The 17,441-nt window shown below is 54.9% G+C and overlaps 1 protein-coding gene across 2 annotated transcripts in view; it reads right to left on the reverse strand.

Moving 5' to 3' along the window:
• Positions 1 to 285: 285 nt before the first annotated feature.
• CYTH4 (cytohesin 4) overlaps positions 286 to 17,441 on the reverse strand; it is a 32,772-nt gene continuing 15,616 nt past the window's right edge. Inside the window, exons 6-14 of one of the 2 annotated variants that reach the window (XR_012418767.1) lie at positions 16,413 to 16,493; positions 14,656 to 14,768; positions 12,268 to 12,416; positions 6,340 to 6,451; positions 4,785 to 4,972; positions 4,546 to 4,622; positions 4,083 to 4,154; positions 3,446 to 3,600; positions 286 to 2,186 (exon numbers count right to left, since the gene is read on the reverse strand). Coding sequence is in view for 1 of the 2 variants with exons in the window: in XM_005567376.4 (XP_005567433.1) it covers positions 2,114 to 2,186; positions 3,446 to 3,600; positions 4,083 to 4,154; positions 4,546 to 4,622; positions 6,340 to 6,451; positions 12,268 to 12,416; positions 14,656 to 14,768; positions 16,413 to 16,493 (832 nt within the window). In the remaining variant the exon portion in view is untranslated. The remainder of the gene's footprint in view (positions 2,187 to 3,445; positions 3,601 to 4,082; positions 4,155 to 4,545; positions 4,623 to 4,784; positions 4,973 to 6,339; positions 6,452 to 12,267; positions 12,417 to 14,655; positions 14,769 to 16,412; positions 16,494 to 17,441) is intronic. The other variant, XM_005567376.4, reaches the window with a different exon arrangement.

Raw genomic sequence — 17,441 nt, forward strand, 5'->3', positions numbered from 1 at the left:
TTCTATCTTTAGACAGCATTGCCTGCTGGAAAGTTCTTTTGCCTTTCCATGGGCTTGTCAGAACCAGCTTGCCTACCCCTGCTTTGTGGAAGCCCCATTGGCTGTCCAGCCCCTGGCGATGGCTCCTGTGCCAATGTCCCGGGGATGGTGTCCTAGGGCCCTCTGAGTGACCAGCTTCCCTGGCTGGCCCTCCTTTCCTCCACTGGGACAGGGACAGAGGTGGAGGGCCCAGGTGGGGTCAAGGTGGCAGCCGCAGTCACAGAGAGGACAGAGCCCACTCACGAGTTGGATCATGAGTTTTATTCTCTCTTTGGAGTGACTCTCAGAACAGCCATTTACGCCCAGAAAATCCATGATGCCATCCCCTCCATGATGGAGGAAGCTGAGGACCAGAGAGGGGAAGGGAGTCGACTAACGGAGTAGCCAGTGTATCCCAGGGGCAGGACAGAATCTCTGACCCCTGACCCCTAGCCCAGTGCTCCTTCCACCACCCCTGGCTGCTCCTTCATGGACCAATGAGGTGACAGCGGCAGGGCTTAGTTCCCAGGCTGACAAGAATCTGTGGATGTCCTCAAATGTCCCACAAGGTCTCCTCCTGCAGACGCCCAACCCAGACCTTGTTTGGTGCAACATCACTACCCGGTGCTTGCAGACCTCCAGAGACAGGAGTCTCACCACCTTGCAAGGCAGTTACTCCATCCTGACCCTGCGGAAGGTGTGCACATGTGGGGGTGGGTGGGGACGGAGAGGCGCCTCGCAAGCTGCGGTTCCTTCTGGGGGAGCCCCCTGCTTCCTCGCCTACTCAGGCTGGCAGTGGGGCAGAGGCGACATTTCCTGCTCCCCTGCCAAGGAATTTCCCTCTAGGGGCTCCCCTGCGCCTGTGTGAGGGGGTGAGAAGTGTTTCCTGTTAGTGGACTCCTCCTCCAGGCAGGCCTCCCTGGAGACAGAGCTGGCTGCTCGGGTACTAGAAGTCAGCTCTACTCTGACGATACTGCTGCAGAGGGTCTCGAGATGCTGGGACCTGCCGGTCTGCCCCTTATCACCATGGAACTGCTGGTCAGTGGTCTCAAAGGAAAGCCATGGCTAAAACTCTGCCTCTCCAAGCATGAGTTAGTTCTGTGTTACTTGCTGGCTCAGCCACTGCCTCCAGGCAGCCCTCCTGGTAACCACAGTGCACAAAACTCTCTCTTCTTGGCTTCTTGGATATAGCACCCATCCTGCTTGAGTCCCATCTGTCTGGGATGTTCTCCGTCATTTTCTTGAGGGTCCCACCTGCTCCTCTCCTCAAAATGAACATCCTTGAAGGTGGAGTCTATACTGCTCTTCTCTCCCCAGCAACCTTGAATCCAGGGTCTGCCCTGGCTCCGTAAACAAGGGCTGCCATCTCTAGCTGAAAGCTGGGGCACAGGGCTAGCAGGGGCCAAGAGATTTCTAGTCCAAACACTGCAATTTTGCAAGAACTAGAGACTGGGCATGACTTGGCAGAGGGCACACAGCGAGTCAGAGGTGGAGCTGGGACTGAGCTCGTGGGGTCCGGGCTCCTAGGGCAGTGCTCCCGGAGTTCTGTCCTGCGGTCCTGTCCGTGGGTTTGAGCTGTGTGTGTGCTGAGCTCTGCTTAGGCAGAGAGGGTCAAGCCCGACCTGAGGGCAGGGGAGGGGCTGGCAGAGATACCCCTGAAAAGGAAGAGCCTTGCCAGGGAGAAGAAGCACTTAGGGACCCCACAGCTCCTCCTACGTTGGGGCTGACAGCATCTGAGTGCAGAGAGCTCCTTCAGAGCCGAGGACACGGAAGTCCAGAGAGAAGAGAAGATCCAGCATTCTGGGGCTGGCTTTCCTCTGGCTGCTCTCATCACCCCTTCCTGTAGTGCATTATAGGGCAGGGGCTTGCAGCTCGGTGCCCAGGCCAGGGGGCCTCATTGCTGGACTCAGCCCGCTGCAGCTCCCACCCACCCTCCTGAGCTCTGCCTTCCCCACTAGAGTCAGCTCAAGGTAACGGGGTAGAGCAGTGATGTCTGTGGCCCAAAAGAGTGTGCTGGGGTGGGAAGTGGACCTCCAGGCACTGCAGGCGATGGGACTCTCAGGATGACCAGACCCCAGTGCTACCTCCAGGAATCTCACTGCTTGCTGGCAATCTTCTTCTTCCGAGTAGAGACCAGGTCATAGAAGGGGACACGGGTGATGCTGGCTCTAGAATGAGAGTGGGAGGAAAGATTTTAGGGCTGGACTGGCCGTCAAGGGGGTCTGGTCTCTCAGGGCTTGTATCAGGGGCATGAGACTCCCAGGGAGGCGTCAGCCTGCTCTGCCGCAGGGGAAAGGCCAGATGGCCCCAGCAAGGGCTGTGCCAGCCTTGCTAGCCTAGCTCAGGGTCCCATGGGCAGGGCCAGAGTGGGTGAGGCCTCTGATCAGGAGCCGAGAGCCTTGGGAATTCTATCCCCAAATGTCTCTGGGCCCCTCTCCAGGCTCCCATTGTAGACCTTCGGAAGGTAATGGGAAGAGCTTGGGGTGGAGCTGGCAGACCTGCCTGTTGGACCCTGCTCTGTCCCTGGTTCTGTGGCCTGGGCGGGTCCCTCCCATCTCTGGGCCTCAGTTTCCTCATCTGTAAGAGGGAGGTGAGAATGGGTCTGCCTGGCAGCCTCACAGGCTGTTCTACTACAAGGCCCGGGTGAAAAGAGCCTGCAAGTCCCCGGGACACGGCCCCTGCCCAGCAACCACTTCTGCCTTCCTCTGGCCACCAGGCCTCACCCTCGCCAATGTCTTGGGCTGGCTCAGAGTCAAGCCTTGAGTAGGTTTGCCATCTTGCCCTTTACCAGGTGCATCTTCCTCGTGTCTCTCCTGTTGGTGGCACCACAGAACCAGTCCCTACACTTTGGCTTTCCTCACCCAGCCACCCCTCCCTATTTATCAGTCTATGGCTCCTCAGTGCCCCAGGAGAAACCGAAGCTCTTCACCACAGTGGCTGTGGCTTTGCCATGCTCAGCAGTTTCAGCTCCCATACTGCTTAGCCTCATTTGGACTCCGGGATGCTGTGCAGGTGGCCTGCCTGCTGATTGCCCACACGGGTCCTTTTACCTGGAAGTTTATCTGGAAAGCCCGTCCCTCTACCTCCACCAGGTCCTTCCCAGGCCACTTTGGATAGTGAAGCCAACAAGAGCACTCACCATGTGCCAGGCAAGGGCGGGGCAAGAGTTTTATGTGCAACTCTGCTCTATTCTCCCACCAACCCCATGCAGTGGGTCTCTCCCTTCCCTGTGTCCTGGGGCCTGGCCTGGTCCCGGGCACACAGAAAGTGCCCATGGAATACGGGTGGAAGGAAGGGGTTTGCTGGCCAGAAACAGGAGGGAGAGACTGGAGTTAGCCCCCTTTAAAGAAAAGGAAGCAAGGCCCAGAAGAAGCAGGGCCTTCTGGAAGGTGATGGAAAGCCATCCCCAGACCTGGGCACCCCTTACCGGATGGCCTCGATCCACTGGTCACGCTCCTCGGCACTGGTGGCTGAGATCCGGTACGACTCGTGCTTGCCCTCCACCACCCTGCCGTCACCATCGGTCTTGCAGGCCTTGATTTTCTGGCCTCGGCAGCTGGGGTTGTAGAGCTCCAGGCAGAACTGTGGAGAGGTGGCCAGGCAGGGGTGGGAAGAGAGGGAGGCTGGGTGAGCTCTCCAGGAGGCTCAGACGCTGGTGTCCCTGATCGGTGTGACAGCCCTGTGACAGGCGAAGGGGCAGGAGCTGCTCCTGCCACACTGAGCACTCTCTCTGTGCCAGGCTCCTGAATCTGCCATCCTCCCTAACGTCTCTATGTGACACGTGGGCTCACTGAGGTTCTGAATGGCGTGGTGCTTACGCAGGGCCATCCAGCCAGTCGGGCTGTGTGGGACAACAGGGGACAACCACGTCCTTGGACCGACATTGATCTTTTCCCACTGTCCATGGGCCCAGGAGGGAGAGAAGGCGGCCCTGAGCCATAGGGAAGGTGTGAGGGACACAGCCTGGCTTCCTGGAGAGCCCAGCCTCAGGCCCTCTCCCCACATTCTGTTCAGGAAATTTCCCAGTGACTCCAGCCTCTGAGCCCCCCAGCCTGAACACCTACTGGCTTCTTGGGGTCATCCACCTTCTGCACGGAGAGGTTCTCAAGGGGTATGATTCCCCGTGGCTCCTTGTCCTACAGGGAAAGGGGAAGGAAGGTCAGGGTCAGGAAGTGGAACCCTGAGGCCCAAGACAGGGCGTGAATGTGTGGGGTTCCCCAGACTCAAAGAGGAGCATGCTCGTCTTCCGAGACTGTCCAGCCACGGGGAGATGGAAGTTAGAAGCAGCATGTGAAGAGCTCTGGCTGGAAGTTAGGAGGCCCAGCTTTAAGCCTGGGCTCTGCCTAGGACCTTGGCCCGTCCCTCCTCAGTGTACCCGTTTTCCCCATCTGTAAAATGGGCGTGGAGGGGAACTGAGTGATCTCAAAGGATCCAAAGCTGTGTTAGTCGACTGCTCAGCGGGCGTTGGGAAGGGAGTCGTGCGGGGAGAGGCGGGGGCAGGGGAAGGCCCAGGGGACCCCTGCTCACAGCGGTGAACTCGAAGTAGTACAGGCAGTTGTCAGTCAGGATGAACCAGCGCCGTTTCCACGTCTTCACGCGGCCCCCTGCGCAAGGCCAATGTAGCAAGCTGGTCAGTCCTCCTCCTGGGTCACTGACACCTCCCCCAGGGAAGGGCAGGGCCTCGGATGCTTTCCCCTGGACCCCCAGCTGAGTGCCCTAACCCTCATCCACCTTCCCCCACATCTATCCCTTTCTCAGACAAGAACCTTAGTGGCTCCTGTCACCCCCAGGCTTCCCTGGAGCTGTTTGAGCTGGCGTTTGGGTGGCCTCCGTGATCAGGTCCTAGGAATGATCTTCCTGGCTACCATGTTCCATTGCTTCATTCCTTAGCTTGATCCCTGCCTGGCACTGTGCTAGTGCTAAGCATTTCATCCTTCATTTGCCAGGCACTGCTCTAGAGGTTTTAAAAAATATTACTTATTAATCCTCATAACCATGTATGAAGAGAGGACCATTGTTAACGCCATTTTACAGACGAGGAAACAGTCATGGAGAGGTAAAATTGCCTGCCCACGGTTCAGCAGCAGAACTGGGATTCGAACCCCAGTGTCCTAGTACCAGAGCCCAACTCTTGGCCATTTTGCTGCACATTTAACCCTCCCAAAGATCATTCTTCCCATCTTACAGCTACAGAAACTGAGGCTGAAGAACCTGCCCGTCAGCACTTGGGTGAAGGAGCTGGGATTTGGGCCCAGGGCTGTGTGACTCTGAGACCCCCTCTCCCATCTGAGTTGGGATTTATGACATAGAGCTTCTCAGGGGCAGACAGCACGTGGCTGGGGCAGGACAGGAGGCCAAGTGCTCTGGAGGAGGATGGACTGGGGTGTGGTGTGGAGAGTCAGAGGACTCGGGGGCTCCTGGGGGCACTGGGCAGGACTGGCACAGGGCTTGGTAGACAGGAGGTTCTGGAGGCTCAACGTTGCTGGAGGTGAGCCAGGTTGAGACCTCTGCTTCAACGTGAGGCACCTGTCCTCACCTGCCCTGGAGGTGCTGTCCCCGGCTGGGCTGTCCCTGCTGGAGAGGCTTCAGGAAGTGTGTGTGGGAGGCAGGGGCAGATAGCCGGGCACTGGGGTTCCCCTGCTGGACTGTGCAGCCACTGTTACTGCAGCACCCACCCCAGCTGCCCTCTGCAGGGTGCAGGTCCTCCCTGCCCCCAGTCAGCTTGAAAGGAGCCTCCCTCTAAGCCACATCCTGTCATCCTTCCTCCCCTCCTTAGGGACACCTAACCCTCTGCCCCCTCAAATCTGCCCCTGGCTGGCTGTGTGGCCTCAGGCAGATCCCTGACTTTACTGTTCGGCTGTAGGGGGGACCAGCCAGCACCTTGCCTGAGCTCAGTAGGTTCTGAACAAATGGTACTTCTTGCTATGACTTCTCTCCCCATTCCTTTGGGGAGAGAGAAACAGAACTGCAGCTGAAGCGTTTGTCAGTGAGTCGGTCTGCCTCTCGCCCGGCTTACAGCTCAGCCCCCTCCACTGGCTCCCTTCATTCTCAGGACAGACGGATGGATGGGGCAGGCAGACGGCTGCACTGGGGGCCAGGAGACCTGGAGGCTGTCCAACTCCATCCCCCAGGATGCATGTGAGCCTCGTGTCAGTCGTGTGTCTGTGCGTGCATAAGTGTGCATGCAACGACGTGTGCTCACGCGTGTATCAGTGTGCATGTGACGATGTGTGCCCACGCGTGCACGAGTGTGTGTGTGACAATGTGTGCCCGCGTGTGCGTGAATGTGCATGCGACGACGTGTGTCTGTTGGCTTCTCACCCAGCTTGAGCAGCCAGCCCTCCCGGTCTGGGTTGAAGAAGGTGTGAGTGAGGTCATTGCCGTCGTCCTCAGGGATGGAGAAGGGCTCACTCTTGATGCTGTCGAAGAGGTTCTGCCCCAAGAGAATGGAGAGAAAGACCTGGCTGTGAGTCCGCCCGAGTCCAAGGTCTAGGCCTGGCCTGGCCTGTGTGGCCTTGAGCAGGTCACTCACCTGCAGGCATACTCTTTCCTCACCTGTTAGTTTATTGTGGCCCCCTAGGCTTTTCTTGGTGAGCCCCTCTCTGGTTCCCTTCATTCAGCCCGGGCCTGGCCTTGCCTCCCCGCCACCCTCGTCATGCTTCCCTCTGTGCTACTGCAGGGCAGGTGAGCAGGGCTCAGCCCCTCAAACACATACATATACAAACGTGCATGCTTACACACACACACGTGCACACTCACACACACATGCACACACACACACATGCACATGCGAGCACGTTCACACACATGCATGCACACTTATATAAATGTATGCTCACACATACATGCACACTCACACATGCACACACATGCACGCTTACACACATGCACACTTGTATGCATGCACACACATGCGCACACATGCATGCATACTCACACACAAGTGCACACTCACACACATGCATGCATATTCACACGCAAGTGCACACACACACATGCATGCTTACACATATACATGCATACTTACACGTGCGTGCATGCTCTCACACATATATGCACACATATACATGCATGCTCACACATATACATGCATGGTTATGCACACACATACATATACATACACACTCACACATACATGTACACACATGCACACTTACACACATACATGCACACTTATATACATGCATGCTCACACACATGCATGCTTGCGCACACATACATGCACTCTTATACATGCACGCACACTCACAATATACATGCACACATATATACATGCATGCTCACGCACACATGCATGCTTACACACACAGACACAGACACACACAAACACATGTATTCTCTCTCTGTCTCTGGGGCACAGCAACCTTGGCAAAAGCCATGGGAGGAGGGTCCTCTCTTGCTTAGGTGTAGCAGCAGGGACGTCCCTGAGTTGAGGGGCCACTGAGGAGCCACCAGGGAGGAGGATATAGGCCACTTCATGTTGAGAGGCCCAGCTGAGGGAGAGCCCAGGGTGGGATGCTGGCTGTGACTCTCAGAAACCCCTCTCCTAAGCAGACCTATTCTGGATGGGCCAGGGTAGGGTCTGGGGAGCTCCTAGAAAGCAGACTGCAGTTCTCCATGGAAGCCTTTCAGGCAGTAAGAGCTGGTGACATGTGTGAGAGCAGCCTTATAGAGTAATGAGCTCTTTGTCACTGGAAGTAAGTATGTCACTGGAAGTAAGTAAGCCAGGTCTGCAAGTTCCCTGTGGGCAAGGTGTGGCTGGCTGCTGGCGCCAGATCACCCCGTGTGCTTTGAATCTCCTGCCATGAGATACTGCGTTCTATGAGCAACCTGCCTAGGTTTCCAAGTGTTTGGAGAACCAGTCTAAACTGTCCATTTCTGCATATTAAAAGCAAGCGCAGTGTTGTCTCAGAGGATGAAATCATTTCCTTTCGCTGTGTTTGTGTGTGCTGCTGCTCAGATGTTTCTATTCAGATGCTTTCTTTGAGATTTTAAATGAAAATTCTCCCAAATACTGTCTGATTCTCTCAAAGTTTTAGAAATGGGGCTTGCTGGTTCTTTAAGGTCTTTTCTGACCTCAGAGCTCAGGGGTCCAGAGTCAGGGCTGGGGCTGGGAGTGGCTTCCCTGGGCTCAGTCTGGCTGTGGGGCTATGGGGGTGGGGAAGAGCGGGCACCAGTTTCTCTCTGGGGATCCCCTACATGCATCCCCGGGAATTCCCAGGTGGCACTGGCTGGTTGAACAAGGGCTTGAAACAGGAAGGCCCCATCAACAAAGCTGTCAGCACAGACAGATATTTGCAAGCCCAAGGAGCTCTGCAGGGGGGTACACAGCGGGTCTTGACCGCCACAAAACCCACAGGGGGACCCAGCAGCTTCTGCGGTCACTGTATCAGCCTGTGCATTCTGCCCCCGCAAAGAAAACGGCTGAGTCCACCCACATTTCCTGTCCCCTGTAAACACCAACCTCTTCTGCAAGAAAACGCCCTGCACGCACTGCCGCCAAACCCCTGGGCCCAGCTGTTTTCTCCCAGCTGGGTGGATGTGCAGAAATGCAAGGGCCTCCTCCTTCCAGTGGCCCCGCTGACTCAGTGTCCCTCCACCCCCACCTCCCCAGTTTCCCTCTGGGGTGTCTCTGCTCCTCTCTGTTCTGTTCAGGTCACTCGGCAGTGTTGACACCCACAGGTCCCCAGCCCCAGGCTCCAGGAGGGGGTGAATGACTCACATCTGGCTGATTAGAGCATTTCATTCTGCTAGCCGCGGTTCAGGGAGTTCAGTTCAGGCCCAAGCCAGCCAATAAGCATTAATCCTGGGACTTTAGCTGAAACCGCTGAGGAGGAGGACTGTGAGGGCACAGGAAGGCCAGGCCATCTCTGCCACTCCTGGGCAGAGCTGGTTTAAGAGAGAAATTAACACAGAGGAGGGGGTTGTTGAGAGATGGGGCAACTGGATCAGGCCCTGATGTCACTGGGCATCTGGATCTAGCTGAGCCTGAAGCCAACATTTCTGAAGGCAGATCGATCTCTGATCTTTTCAGTGACATGAATTAAGATTCCCCTAGCTAGGAAGTAACTGGTAGCTGGAAAGCACAGCCAAGTCCTCCATCCCCAAGTCTTGCCTTATGGCCTCTGCAGAGGGATAGGCTCTGAAGTCAGTCATGGGTTCCAATCAGGACTCCAACTATGAGACCTCTGGCCAGCTACCTCTCATGGAGCTCAGTGTCCTCTGCTGTAAACTGGGGATGGGATGACTTAATACGAACATAAAGTACTTAGCACTGTGCCCAGTCCACAGTCCATTCTGACCGAGGGGTCTGGGCAAGGACCCAGGAGGTGCAGGGCTGCCTATGGCAGAAGATGCCCAAAACTGGGAGACTGTTACCCTGTCTGGGCCTCAGTTTCTCCAACTTTGACATCAGAGAGTGGAGTTCTTTGTCCTCTCATCCCCTGTGCCGCCTCCACCATAGCTCCCCCTCCCACAGCCCTCAGGGTGGGTGGTTCCTCTTCTAGCTTTTCTCAAGGCCTGCTGAGTGCCAGGCGCCTGACAGCTTCTCAGAAAACGATATGAAGCCAGCATCATCAGCCCACTTTGCAGATGAGGAAACTGAGGCTCACGTCCAAGGTCACACAGACGTAAGGGCAGAGCTTGGATTTGACCTCCCATCCCTGTGAGTCTGAACACTGTGCCTTTGCCTTGAGCTTCTTGGGAACTCTGCCCCCTGCCCCATCTGGATGGCCAGAGCAAGGTTGGTTCAACCCTCCTGTCCCCCGACTACCACTGTGCACCTCTCCACAGCCTTTCCCAGCTGTGCATCCTTGTGGTCTGTGTACCCTTGGAGTGACCTCTCTGGGTCATATCTATGTAGACTTAATTTTGCAAATTGGGTCACTTAAAAGCATTGTGTGTCCTCCTCACTTAACGGGCCCAAATTGGAGAATCCTTCTGCCAAGTGGTGACCTTGGACTGTCTGAAGGTACTTAAAACTGAATCCTTGCTTCATATATGGGGAAAATGAGGCCTAGGCAGAAGGCAAGAGGATCCCCAAATCCACGCAGCTGCCTGTGTGGGAAGCTTCAGGATTGAGTAGCCACTCCAACTACACCAGGCACTTGGCTGAACACCTTACACTTCTGCACTAATCCTATGAACTGGGGCTCACAGAGGTCAAGCCACTTTCCCAAGGTCACACAACCAGAAAGTGGGGTAGCCGGGGCTGGAGGTGGTTCTGACTCTGGTGCTCTGTTCTTTCCCCTAGTCTGTGTCTGCCTCTCTGGGCTGCCAAAGAGGATAATAAGGGCTTCCTAGGCCTCCTGGGCAGATTTTGTAGCTAAATTGAGATAATAGACCCCAAAGCCTGGTGAGAAGAAACTTACAAGTTCCATACAAATGTGGTGCATTGTTATTAACAAAAGGCTGGAATTGGGAAAAACAGCTAAGGAGGGAGATGCTGAAGAGGGCTCACTGGGAGCTGGAGGCAATAATGTGGCACCTGGGAGAGCGGCAGGACCAGTGCTGGGAGGTAATTAACTCATTCCCTGCCAGACAAGGTGTGCCCGCATAGCACCACGAGGACCCCAGATGAAATGAGTCACCAATGTTCAAATGCCTTTTAAAATGTTTCAGGCATTTTACTAAGTGCTGGGGCTTTTTTCATTATTAATTATTTTTAATAGTGACATAAGCCACAGGCCCTGCTTTAGCTGGGGAGCCATGCAGGGGGCAGGTATTATAGACCTGGCACAGGCTCTGCCCGTAACATTTAAAACAGTTACTCCCCGTGGCAGATATTATTATCCCCACTCTCCTGGCAGAGGGGATAGTGGCTTTGACTCCAGTGAGTCATTGCCCAAGGTCACCTAGCAGGCAAATGGGGAAGAAGGGTATAGACCTGAGCTCCAACCAGCTTTCACGCTCTCATGCTGTGCAGTGGCTCCTCTCTGATGCCCTTTCTCCTCTTGGGACCAAGCAAGAGGTGGGTTAAGGGTGAGGCAGTTCTCAAACACCGAGGGGGCACCGGAATCATTCCAGATCCAGGATCCACCCCAGCCTTGGAGGCAGGAGGTATACGTATATTCGGTGCCGAGCTGGGACGTGGTGTTCGCGCCCCCTCCGCCCCTCCCCTGCTGGACTCTGACCATGGAGGAGATTGAAGCTCATGGGACTCTGGAGCATCTCCAGTCCTTGAAGTGAACTTGTCCATTCATGTTTCCTAAGCCAGGCTCTGAATCTCTCCTTCCTGTTCTTGTAAATTCCCCCTGGCTCCCTGTGGCCCGGAGGAAATAGGCAAACTCCTGAGGCTGTCATTGGAAGCCCTGGACACTCTGGCCCCACCCTGTCACCCACTACTGTGCATATATACCACACCTCGGCCACACTGGACACCTCTCCTTCCCCAACCAGGACACGGCTCCATTCTGGCCACTTCTTCTTTATGAAATCTCATTTCCCAGCTTCTTTGGGAAGCTCCCATGTAACCTTCAAGGCCCAGTTCAGAAGTCACCTCCTCTGTGGAGACTTCCAGGATGGCACCCTTCCCTGCCCCCAGAGCAATGACAGCCGCAGTGACAGCAGATCTGCGTCTCCAGAGCTCCCTCCCCACAGCCAGCACGGCATGAATCATGCAGCCTTGTAATTCACATGTGTACGGTCCTCCCACCAGACCCTGAACTTGGTCAGAGCAGCATATGTGGTTGATTCATCCCTGTGGCCCCTGTGCTGGGCGCGGAGCCTGGCATGGTGTGGCAGGGGTGCAGGCTATTTGAGGAAGCAACTGGAGGTTTGGTGCCTGCTGGGCTCCCCAGCTCAAGTAGGGCCTTGTGGGAGACCTCAGTTTCCTCCTCTCTAAAGGACAGAGGGCTTAGAGCAGAGACTGAGGGTTTCCAGGCCTGACACGCTGAGCGTCTAAGAATCTCTATTCTAATAAGTAGACCTGGGCTGTGTGAGGTACCCTTTTGGGAAGATGTGAACAATGGCTGCCCAGAGTCCCCCAAAGGCTTAAATCTGGGTGGACCTCCTGGGTGGTCTATCTCGGACATCCTTCTCAAAATGGGGGCCTCTCTTGGGCAGGTGGGTTTCAGCACCAACGTGCTTTGTGACGGTGCCTCTCAAGACTGTCATAGCCTGGGTGGGCCACATCAGCAGAGTCCCCACTGGAGGCTGTCTATCTCAGAGGAGCCCCTACTGGGCCGTCCACTAAGGACAGGTCCCTCCTGGATTCCCCGGGCCGGGCTGGGTGGGCTGCGCCTCTCTCACCCGCAGCTGGTCCTCAGGCAGGTCACTACCATTGTTGATGCCGCGGTTCATGGACACAAAGCGCTCAAAAGGTGGCCTGTCCCGGACGTTGGGGTTGTGGAGGCTGGTGTTGAGCATGATGATGGAGAAGGACAGCACGTAGCAGGTGTCTGCGGAGGGGAGAGCGGTCACAGTTCTGGCCCTGGCCACTCTCCCTGCCTCTGCCCCAGCCCCTTCTAGGGCCCAGAATCTGCCATGGCAAGTCCCCGAAGGTCCACCTTGTCCCCCTGACTTAGGCTTTGAGGCCCAGCCTCCCCTCCCCTCCCACTCTTGCTGGTCCCCACCCCCTCTTAAACTATCCTCAGCCTCTCCTTCTGAGTCCCTTCCCACCTCCACGCTTCAGCTCCTGCTGGACCCCCTGCCAGGCCTGCCCTTCCTTCCCTCCTCTCCACTTCAATCCTCCTTCTCGTTCAGCTCGGGGCTTCCTCCCCGCAGAGCCCTTTCAGCCCCCTTCCCACTCTATTCTCTGCGTCTCGGAACCCAGAGAACACTCATTGTTAGCAGCGCTGTTCAGGGCTGAGCCACTGCTGCTCTGTAATCTTGCTGGCCTTCCTCCTGAGCCTCAGCGCCTCTCCCATTATTCAGACTTTCAAGTGCTCAGGAGGGAGGGCTGGGCTGTTGGCTGGGGAGGGAGGTGATTGCTACTCTGACGGAGTCTTTTGTCAAGTATTTGGGCCCCGGATCCAGAGCCAGGGAAGTTCAGCTGCGTCTCCAACTCTCTGGTTGACCTTGGGAAGTACTTGACCTCCCTGACCTTCAGCTTCCCCATCCTTGACATTCAGAGGTTAATCTTTGAAGTAACTGCCTGTTCTGGAACATCAATGATTCTATCTCTGATGGCAGTGGCACCGAGCATTGTTGGTGCTTGCCCTGTGCTAAGCTCTCACATCCCCATGCCCAACCTATAAGGCAAGTCCTGTTGTTACTTCCACTCTACAGATGAGGAAACCGAGGTACAGGAGGTTAAGCTATATGCCCAACAAAATTAAGAAGTAATTGGACCGTGATTCAAATCTGGTGCTTTAAGATGCCTTCTTTCCTACCCACAACTATTTATTAAGTACATACTCTGTGCTGTGGGCCTGGGAGTCATTGATGATGAGTCTGATAGGGTCCCTGCCCTTGCAGGATGTTTAGACTTGTGACAGATAATAAACAAGCAAACACTAAGTGAAGATCTAACCACAAAGTAGAGCAAATGTGCTGGAGGGTTTGTCCATGGACACAGCCAGGAGACAGCGTGCTTGCAGACAAGTCATTTCATCTCTCTGAAGCTATATTCCATACGTCAGGGAGGGATGAGAAGACTACTGACCTCAAACGGTGGATGTATGGATTGAGTGACTTTGGCCGGGTGTGGTGGCTCATGCCTGTAATCCCAACACTTTGCGAGGCCAGGGTGGGCGGATCACCTGAGGTCAGGAGTTCGAGACCAGCCTGTCCAACATGGTGAAACCCCGTCTCTACTAAAAATACAAAAAATTAGCCAGGCATGGTGGTGGGCACCTATAATCCCAGCTACTTGGGAGGCTGAGGCAGGAGAATTGCATGAACCTGGGAGGTGCAGGTTGCAGTGAGCTGAGATCATGCCATTGCACTCCAGCCTGGGTAAAAGAGAGAGACTCTGTCTCTCAAAATAAAATAAAATAAAAAAAAATAAAAAATAAAAAAATGATTGAGTGATTTTGCCTGTGTAAAGCACTCAGTATATAGGGATTACTTAATACACAGGGTTGGTTATTGTTGTTATGATAACTAGATCCAGAGAAGAGGCCAGGAAAAGTTGGCCTTGATGGTCCCTCACCCACCCTGTCCTCTGGATGTCTTCACATGGGCATTGGGTTAGCCCTGGGAGAGAGGGCTATGGAGGACTGACCTTTGTGGATCTCCTTCTATGCCCCTTTTTGCCCCTACACCCTGCCCAGGCCGTTTCATGCTTCTGGGCCTTTGTTCCTACTGCAACTCCTGCCAAAAAGGCCCTTTCTCCGCTTAACCTCCTGGAAAACTCCTATTCATCCTTCAAAACCCCATTCAGACCTCACTGTCTCTGAGAAGCCATCTTGGACATGCTGATTGCCCTACTCCTGCCCTCAGACAGGGTTGCTGCTGCCTTAGCCTTAGCATCCTGTGCTATCATCTCCTGCCTCCTCTCCTAAGAACTGTGTCTCAAGGCAGCTCTGTCAGACAAGCACCCAGCAGCAATGAAGTTGGTGCTCAGCGAGGGATCATGAAGGGGTCTGGGCTGCCAGGATCTGGGTACTTGGGGGAAGCTTGAGGGGGTCTGCGAAATCTATGCCTGGCAATGATGAAGAGGTCCTAGAACCCTGGGTCCCACTCCCCTCCTGGCACCTGTGGACTGGAAGACGCCGGGGTTGCAGAGGCAGTATCGAGTGGCAAAGGCCTCCATCATCCGGTCTATCTTCTGGGCCTCGCCCGGCAGCCGGAAGCTCCACAGGAACTGCCTGGGGGAGAAACAGGGCCACGGGCAGTGGAGTGGGTGGGGGACTCTCAGGGGCCCCAGACAAGCTGCCCTGTCTCTCTCAGGTTTAGTCTCTGTATCCTGTAAATGGGGGAATCTGCAACTGTCATCTGGGCTCACAGGGAAGTGGGATTGGCACCAGGGAGTCCCAAGCACGCGGGCGGTAGCCAAGAAATGCCTTTTCTTGCAGAATACGGAACTAAGCACACGCCCCGCTCTGCACATCTGAATCCCAGCACTGACGGCAGCCTAGTCTGCCTCAGCTGGAAAGGCGGCCTTTGCCTGGCCTGGGGTCTGTGGTTCCCCACACCTGGCCTTTGGGCTCTGAGATCTGGCTGTGGGACACAGTCGAGGAGGGGTGAGGCGGGGTTTCCCCTTGCTAGGGCTCCCTTTCTTGGAACCTCGACTTCCCTCTAGCTCTGGAAGTTTGTGGTTTCCACAGCTTCAAGCTAAGTTCTCTGAGGGTGGGAACTGGGCCTGTATCTCTCACTTTCCTGGTGGGCTTCACACGGTCCTGGGCCCCTAGCAACGGCTCAGTAAATAAGTGAATGAATGAATGAATATGTGAATGAATGAATGAAAGAATGAATATGGGAGACTCCCAAGTCACCCACCCCTCTCCCTTAAAGAGCTGGGAGTTAGAGAACACTGGATGGTGATGGCTTCTTCCTTCTCTGTATTGTAAACTTCTAGTCACCCTCCAAAGCCCAGATCAGATGCCCCTTCTCGGAATCTGAGTTTTCGAGCAGCATCAAGACTTACTAAACACTTACTGTGGACCAATTCTAAACCTTTGCTCATTTAGTCTTCACAACCCTATGAAGTTGGTACTATTATTATCCCCATTCTACGGATGAGGAAACTGAGGCACAGGGAGGTTTACTTTTTATTTTTTTTTATTTATTTTTTTTTATTTGAGACGGAGTCTCGCTCTGTCGCCCAGGCTGGAGTGCAGTGGCGTGATCTTGGCTCACTGCAACCTCCACCTCCTGGGTTCTGGTGATTCTCTTGCCTCAGCCTCCCGAGTAGCTGGGATTACAGGCACCTCAGCCTCCCGAGCAGCTGGGATTACAGGTGCCTGCCACCATGCCTGTCTAATTTTTGTATTTTGTGCGTGTGTATGGCTTGCTCGATGTCACATGGGGGTGAGCAGCAGAGCTGGCATTTAAATTGTATAGTCTGGCTCAAGAGTTTGTGCTTCAAACTGATAATTGTACTGCCTCTGTAGTTGTAAAAATGAGTACCAACAACGGTACCCTAATTAGAAGCTAATAAGTAATAATAAATGGAATACCTACCAAGCAGTCTTATAAAATAAATAAAACATGCACTAATCCAAAAAGTAGGAGAATGACTGTAATAAAGTAATAATGATTAGAATGATTAAATACGGGCGTGATAGAATTCTAACGTAGCAAGAAGGCAGCATTTGCAAGGAACTAGGCCCTTTCCCAGGCGGTCCACCTCAGCTCTGTGAGGTAATACTATCATTCTTGTCATTCTTGTTCCTCGCCTCCTCTTCTTTGCTCCCAACCCTTTGTGCTATTAGCTGTGTGGATCGCGACACCCCCAGCCACTGGGGCTGTGCCAGTCTTGAGGGCCGGGACCCTGCTCCAGGACTACTCACCTGAGGGCCTGGACGAGGTTGAGGTTGGCGAACTCATGGCAGTCCACGAAGGCCTGGAGGACCTGCAGGTTGACAGGGTCCCTGGGGAGGGGCGGAAGGGAGGGTGAGACACACTCGGATACTGGCTGGCCCCCACCTCCTGGAGGGGGTTGAAGTAGGGGAGGGAGAGGAGCAAGACATCTGTCCTTCTGGGGTCCAGCTGCCATCTGGTGTGTTCACATCTGTCCCACCCGTATCACACCCCGAGGGCACACCCTTGTCCTCCCACGAAGAAACACACACCTTCACTGTTCACCAGCGCTGGTCTGGCCCGGGAGGGGAGCCCTGGCTTTGCAGCGGCCTGCCCTCAGTCCAGGCCTTCCTCATTTCCTATAACTTCCCACCTGGCGACCTCGCAGAAGCCACTTGACCTTCCCAGTCCCAGCTTCCTCATCTGTACAAGGGAGAGAAACTGACCTCCCCCATCTCCTCCCTCTCCTCAGCTCCTGAAGCAGGAAGTTGCCCTTCTCACCATCTGCATGCCCTGCTCACCCCAGGAGGGAGGGGTGTCCTTGGGAGCTGGGGAGAGGGCTGTTGACTCCCTGGTCCAGCTTCACCCCTATCCCCTTGACCGCCCCTCAGACCAGTCCTTTGCCCAGAGCCCTCTCACAGATCCTCACCTCCTCATCCACTATATCCTCCCTCTCTCCTCCCATCCAGCCTAGATTCTTGAGCCTGTTTCTGACCCCAGGGCCTTTGCCCTTGCTGCTCCTGGACTGCTCCTCCTCCACTTGTCTGTACTGATTTGGTCAAATGTCACCTTCTCCATGAGACGCTTCCTGCCCACATTATTCTAAATCACGGCCCCAACCTATGGTCCCCAGAGTGTCTTCTTTCCTCTCTCTCTCTCTCTCTCTCTCTCTTTCTTTCTTTTCCGAGATGGAGTCTCAGTCTCCATCTGTTGCCCAGGCTGGAGTGCAATGGCACGATCTTAGTTCACTGCAACCTCTGACTCCCAGGTTCAAGCGATTCCCCTACTTCAGCCTCCTG

Source organism: Macaca fascicularis, chromosome 10 (assembly GCF_037993035.2).
Source record: "Macaca fascicularis isolate 582-1 chromosome 10, T2T-MFA8v1.1".
Lineage (NCBI taxonomy): Eukaryota > Metazoa > Chordata > Mammalia > Primates > Cercopithecidae > Macaca > Macaca fascicularis.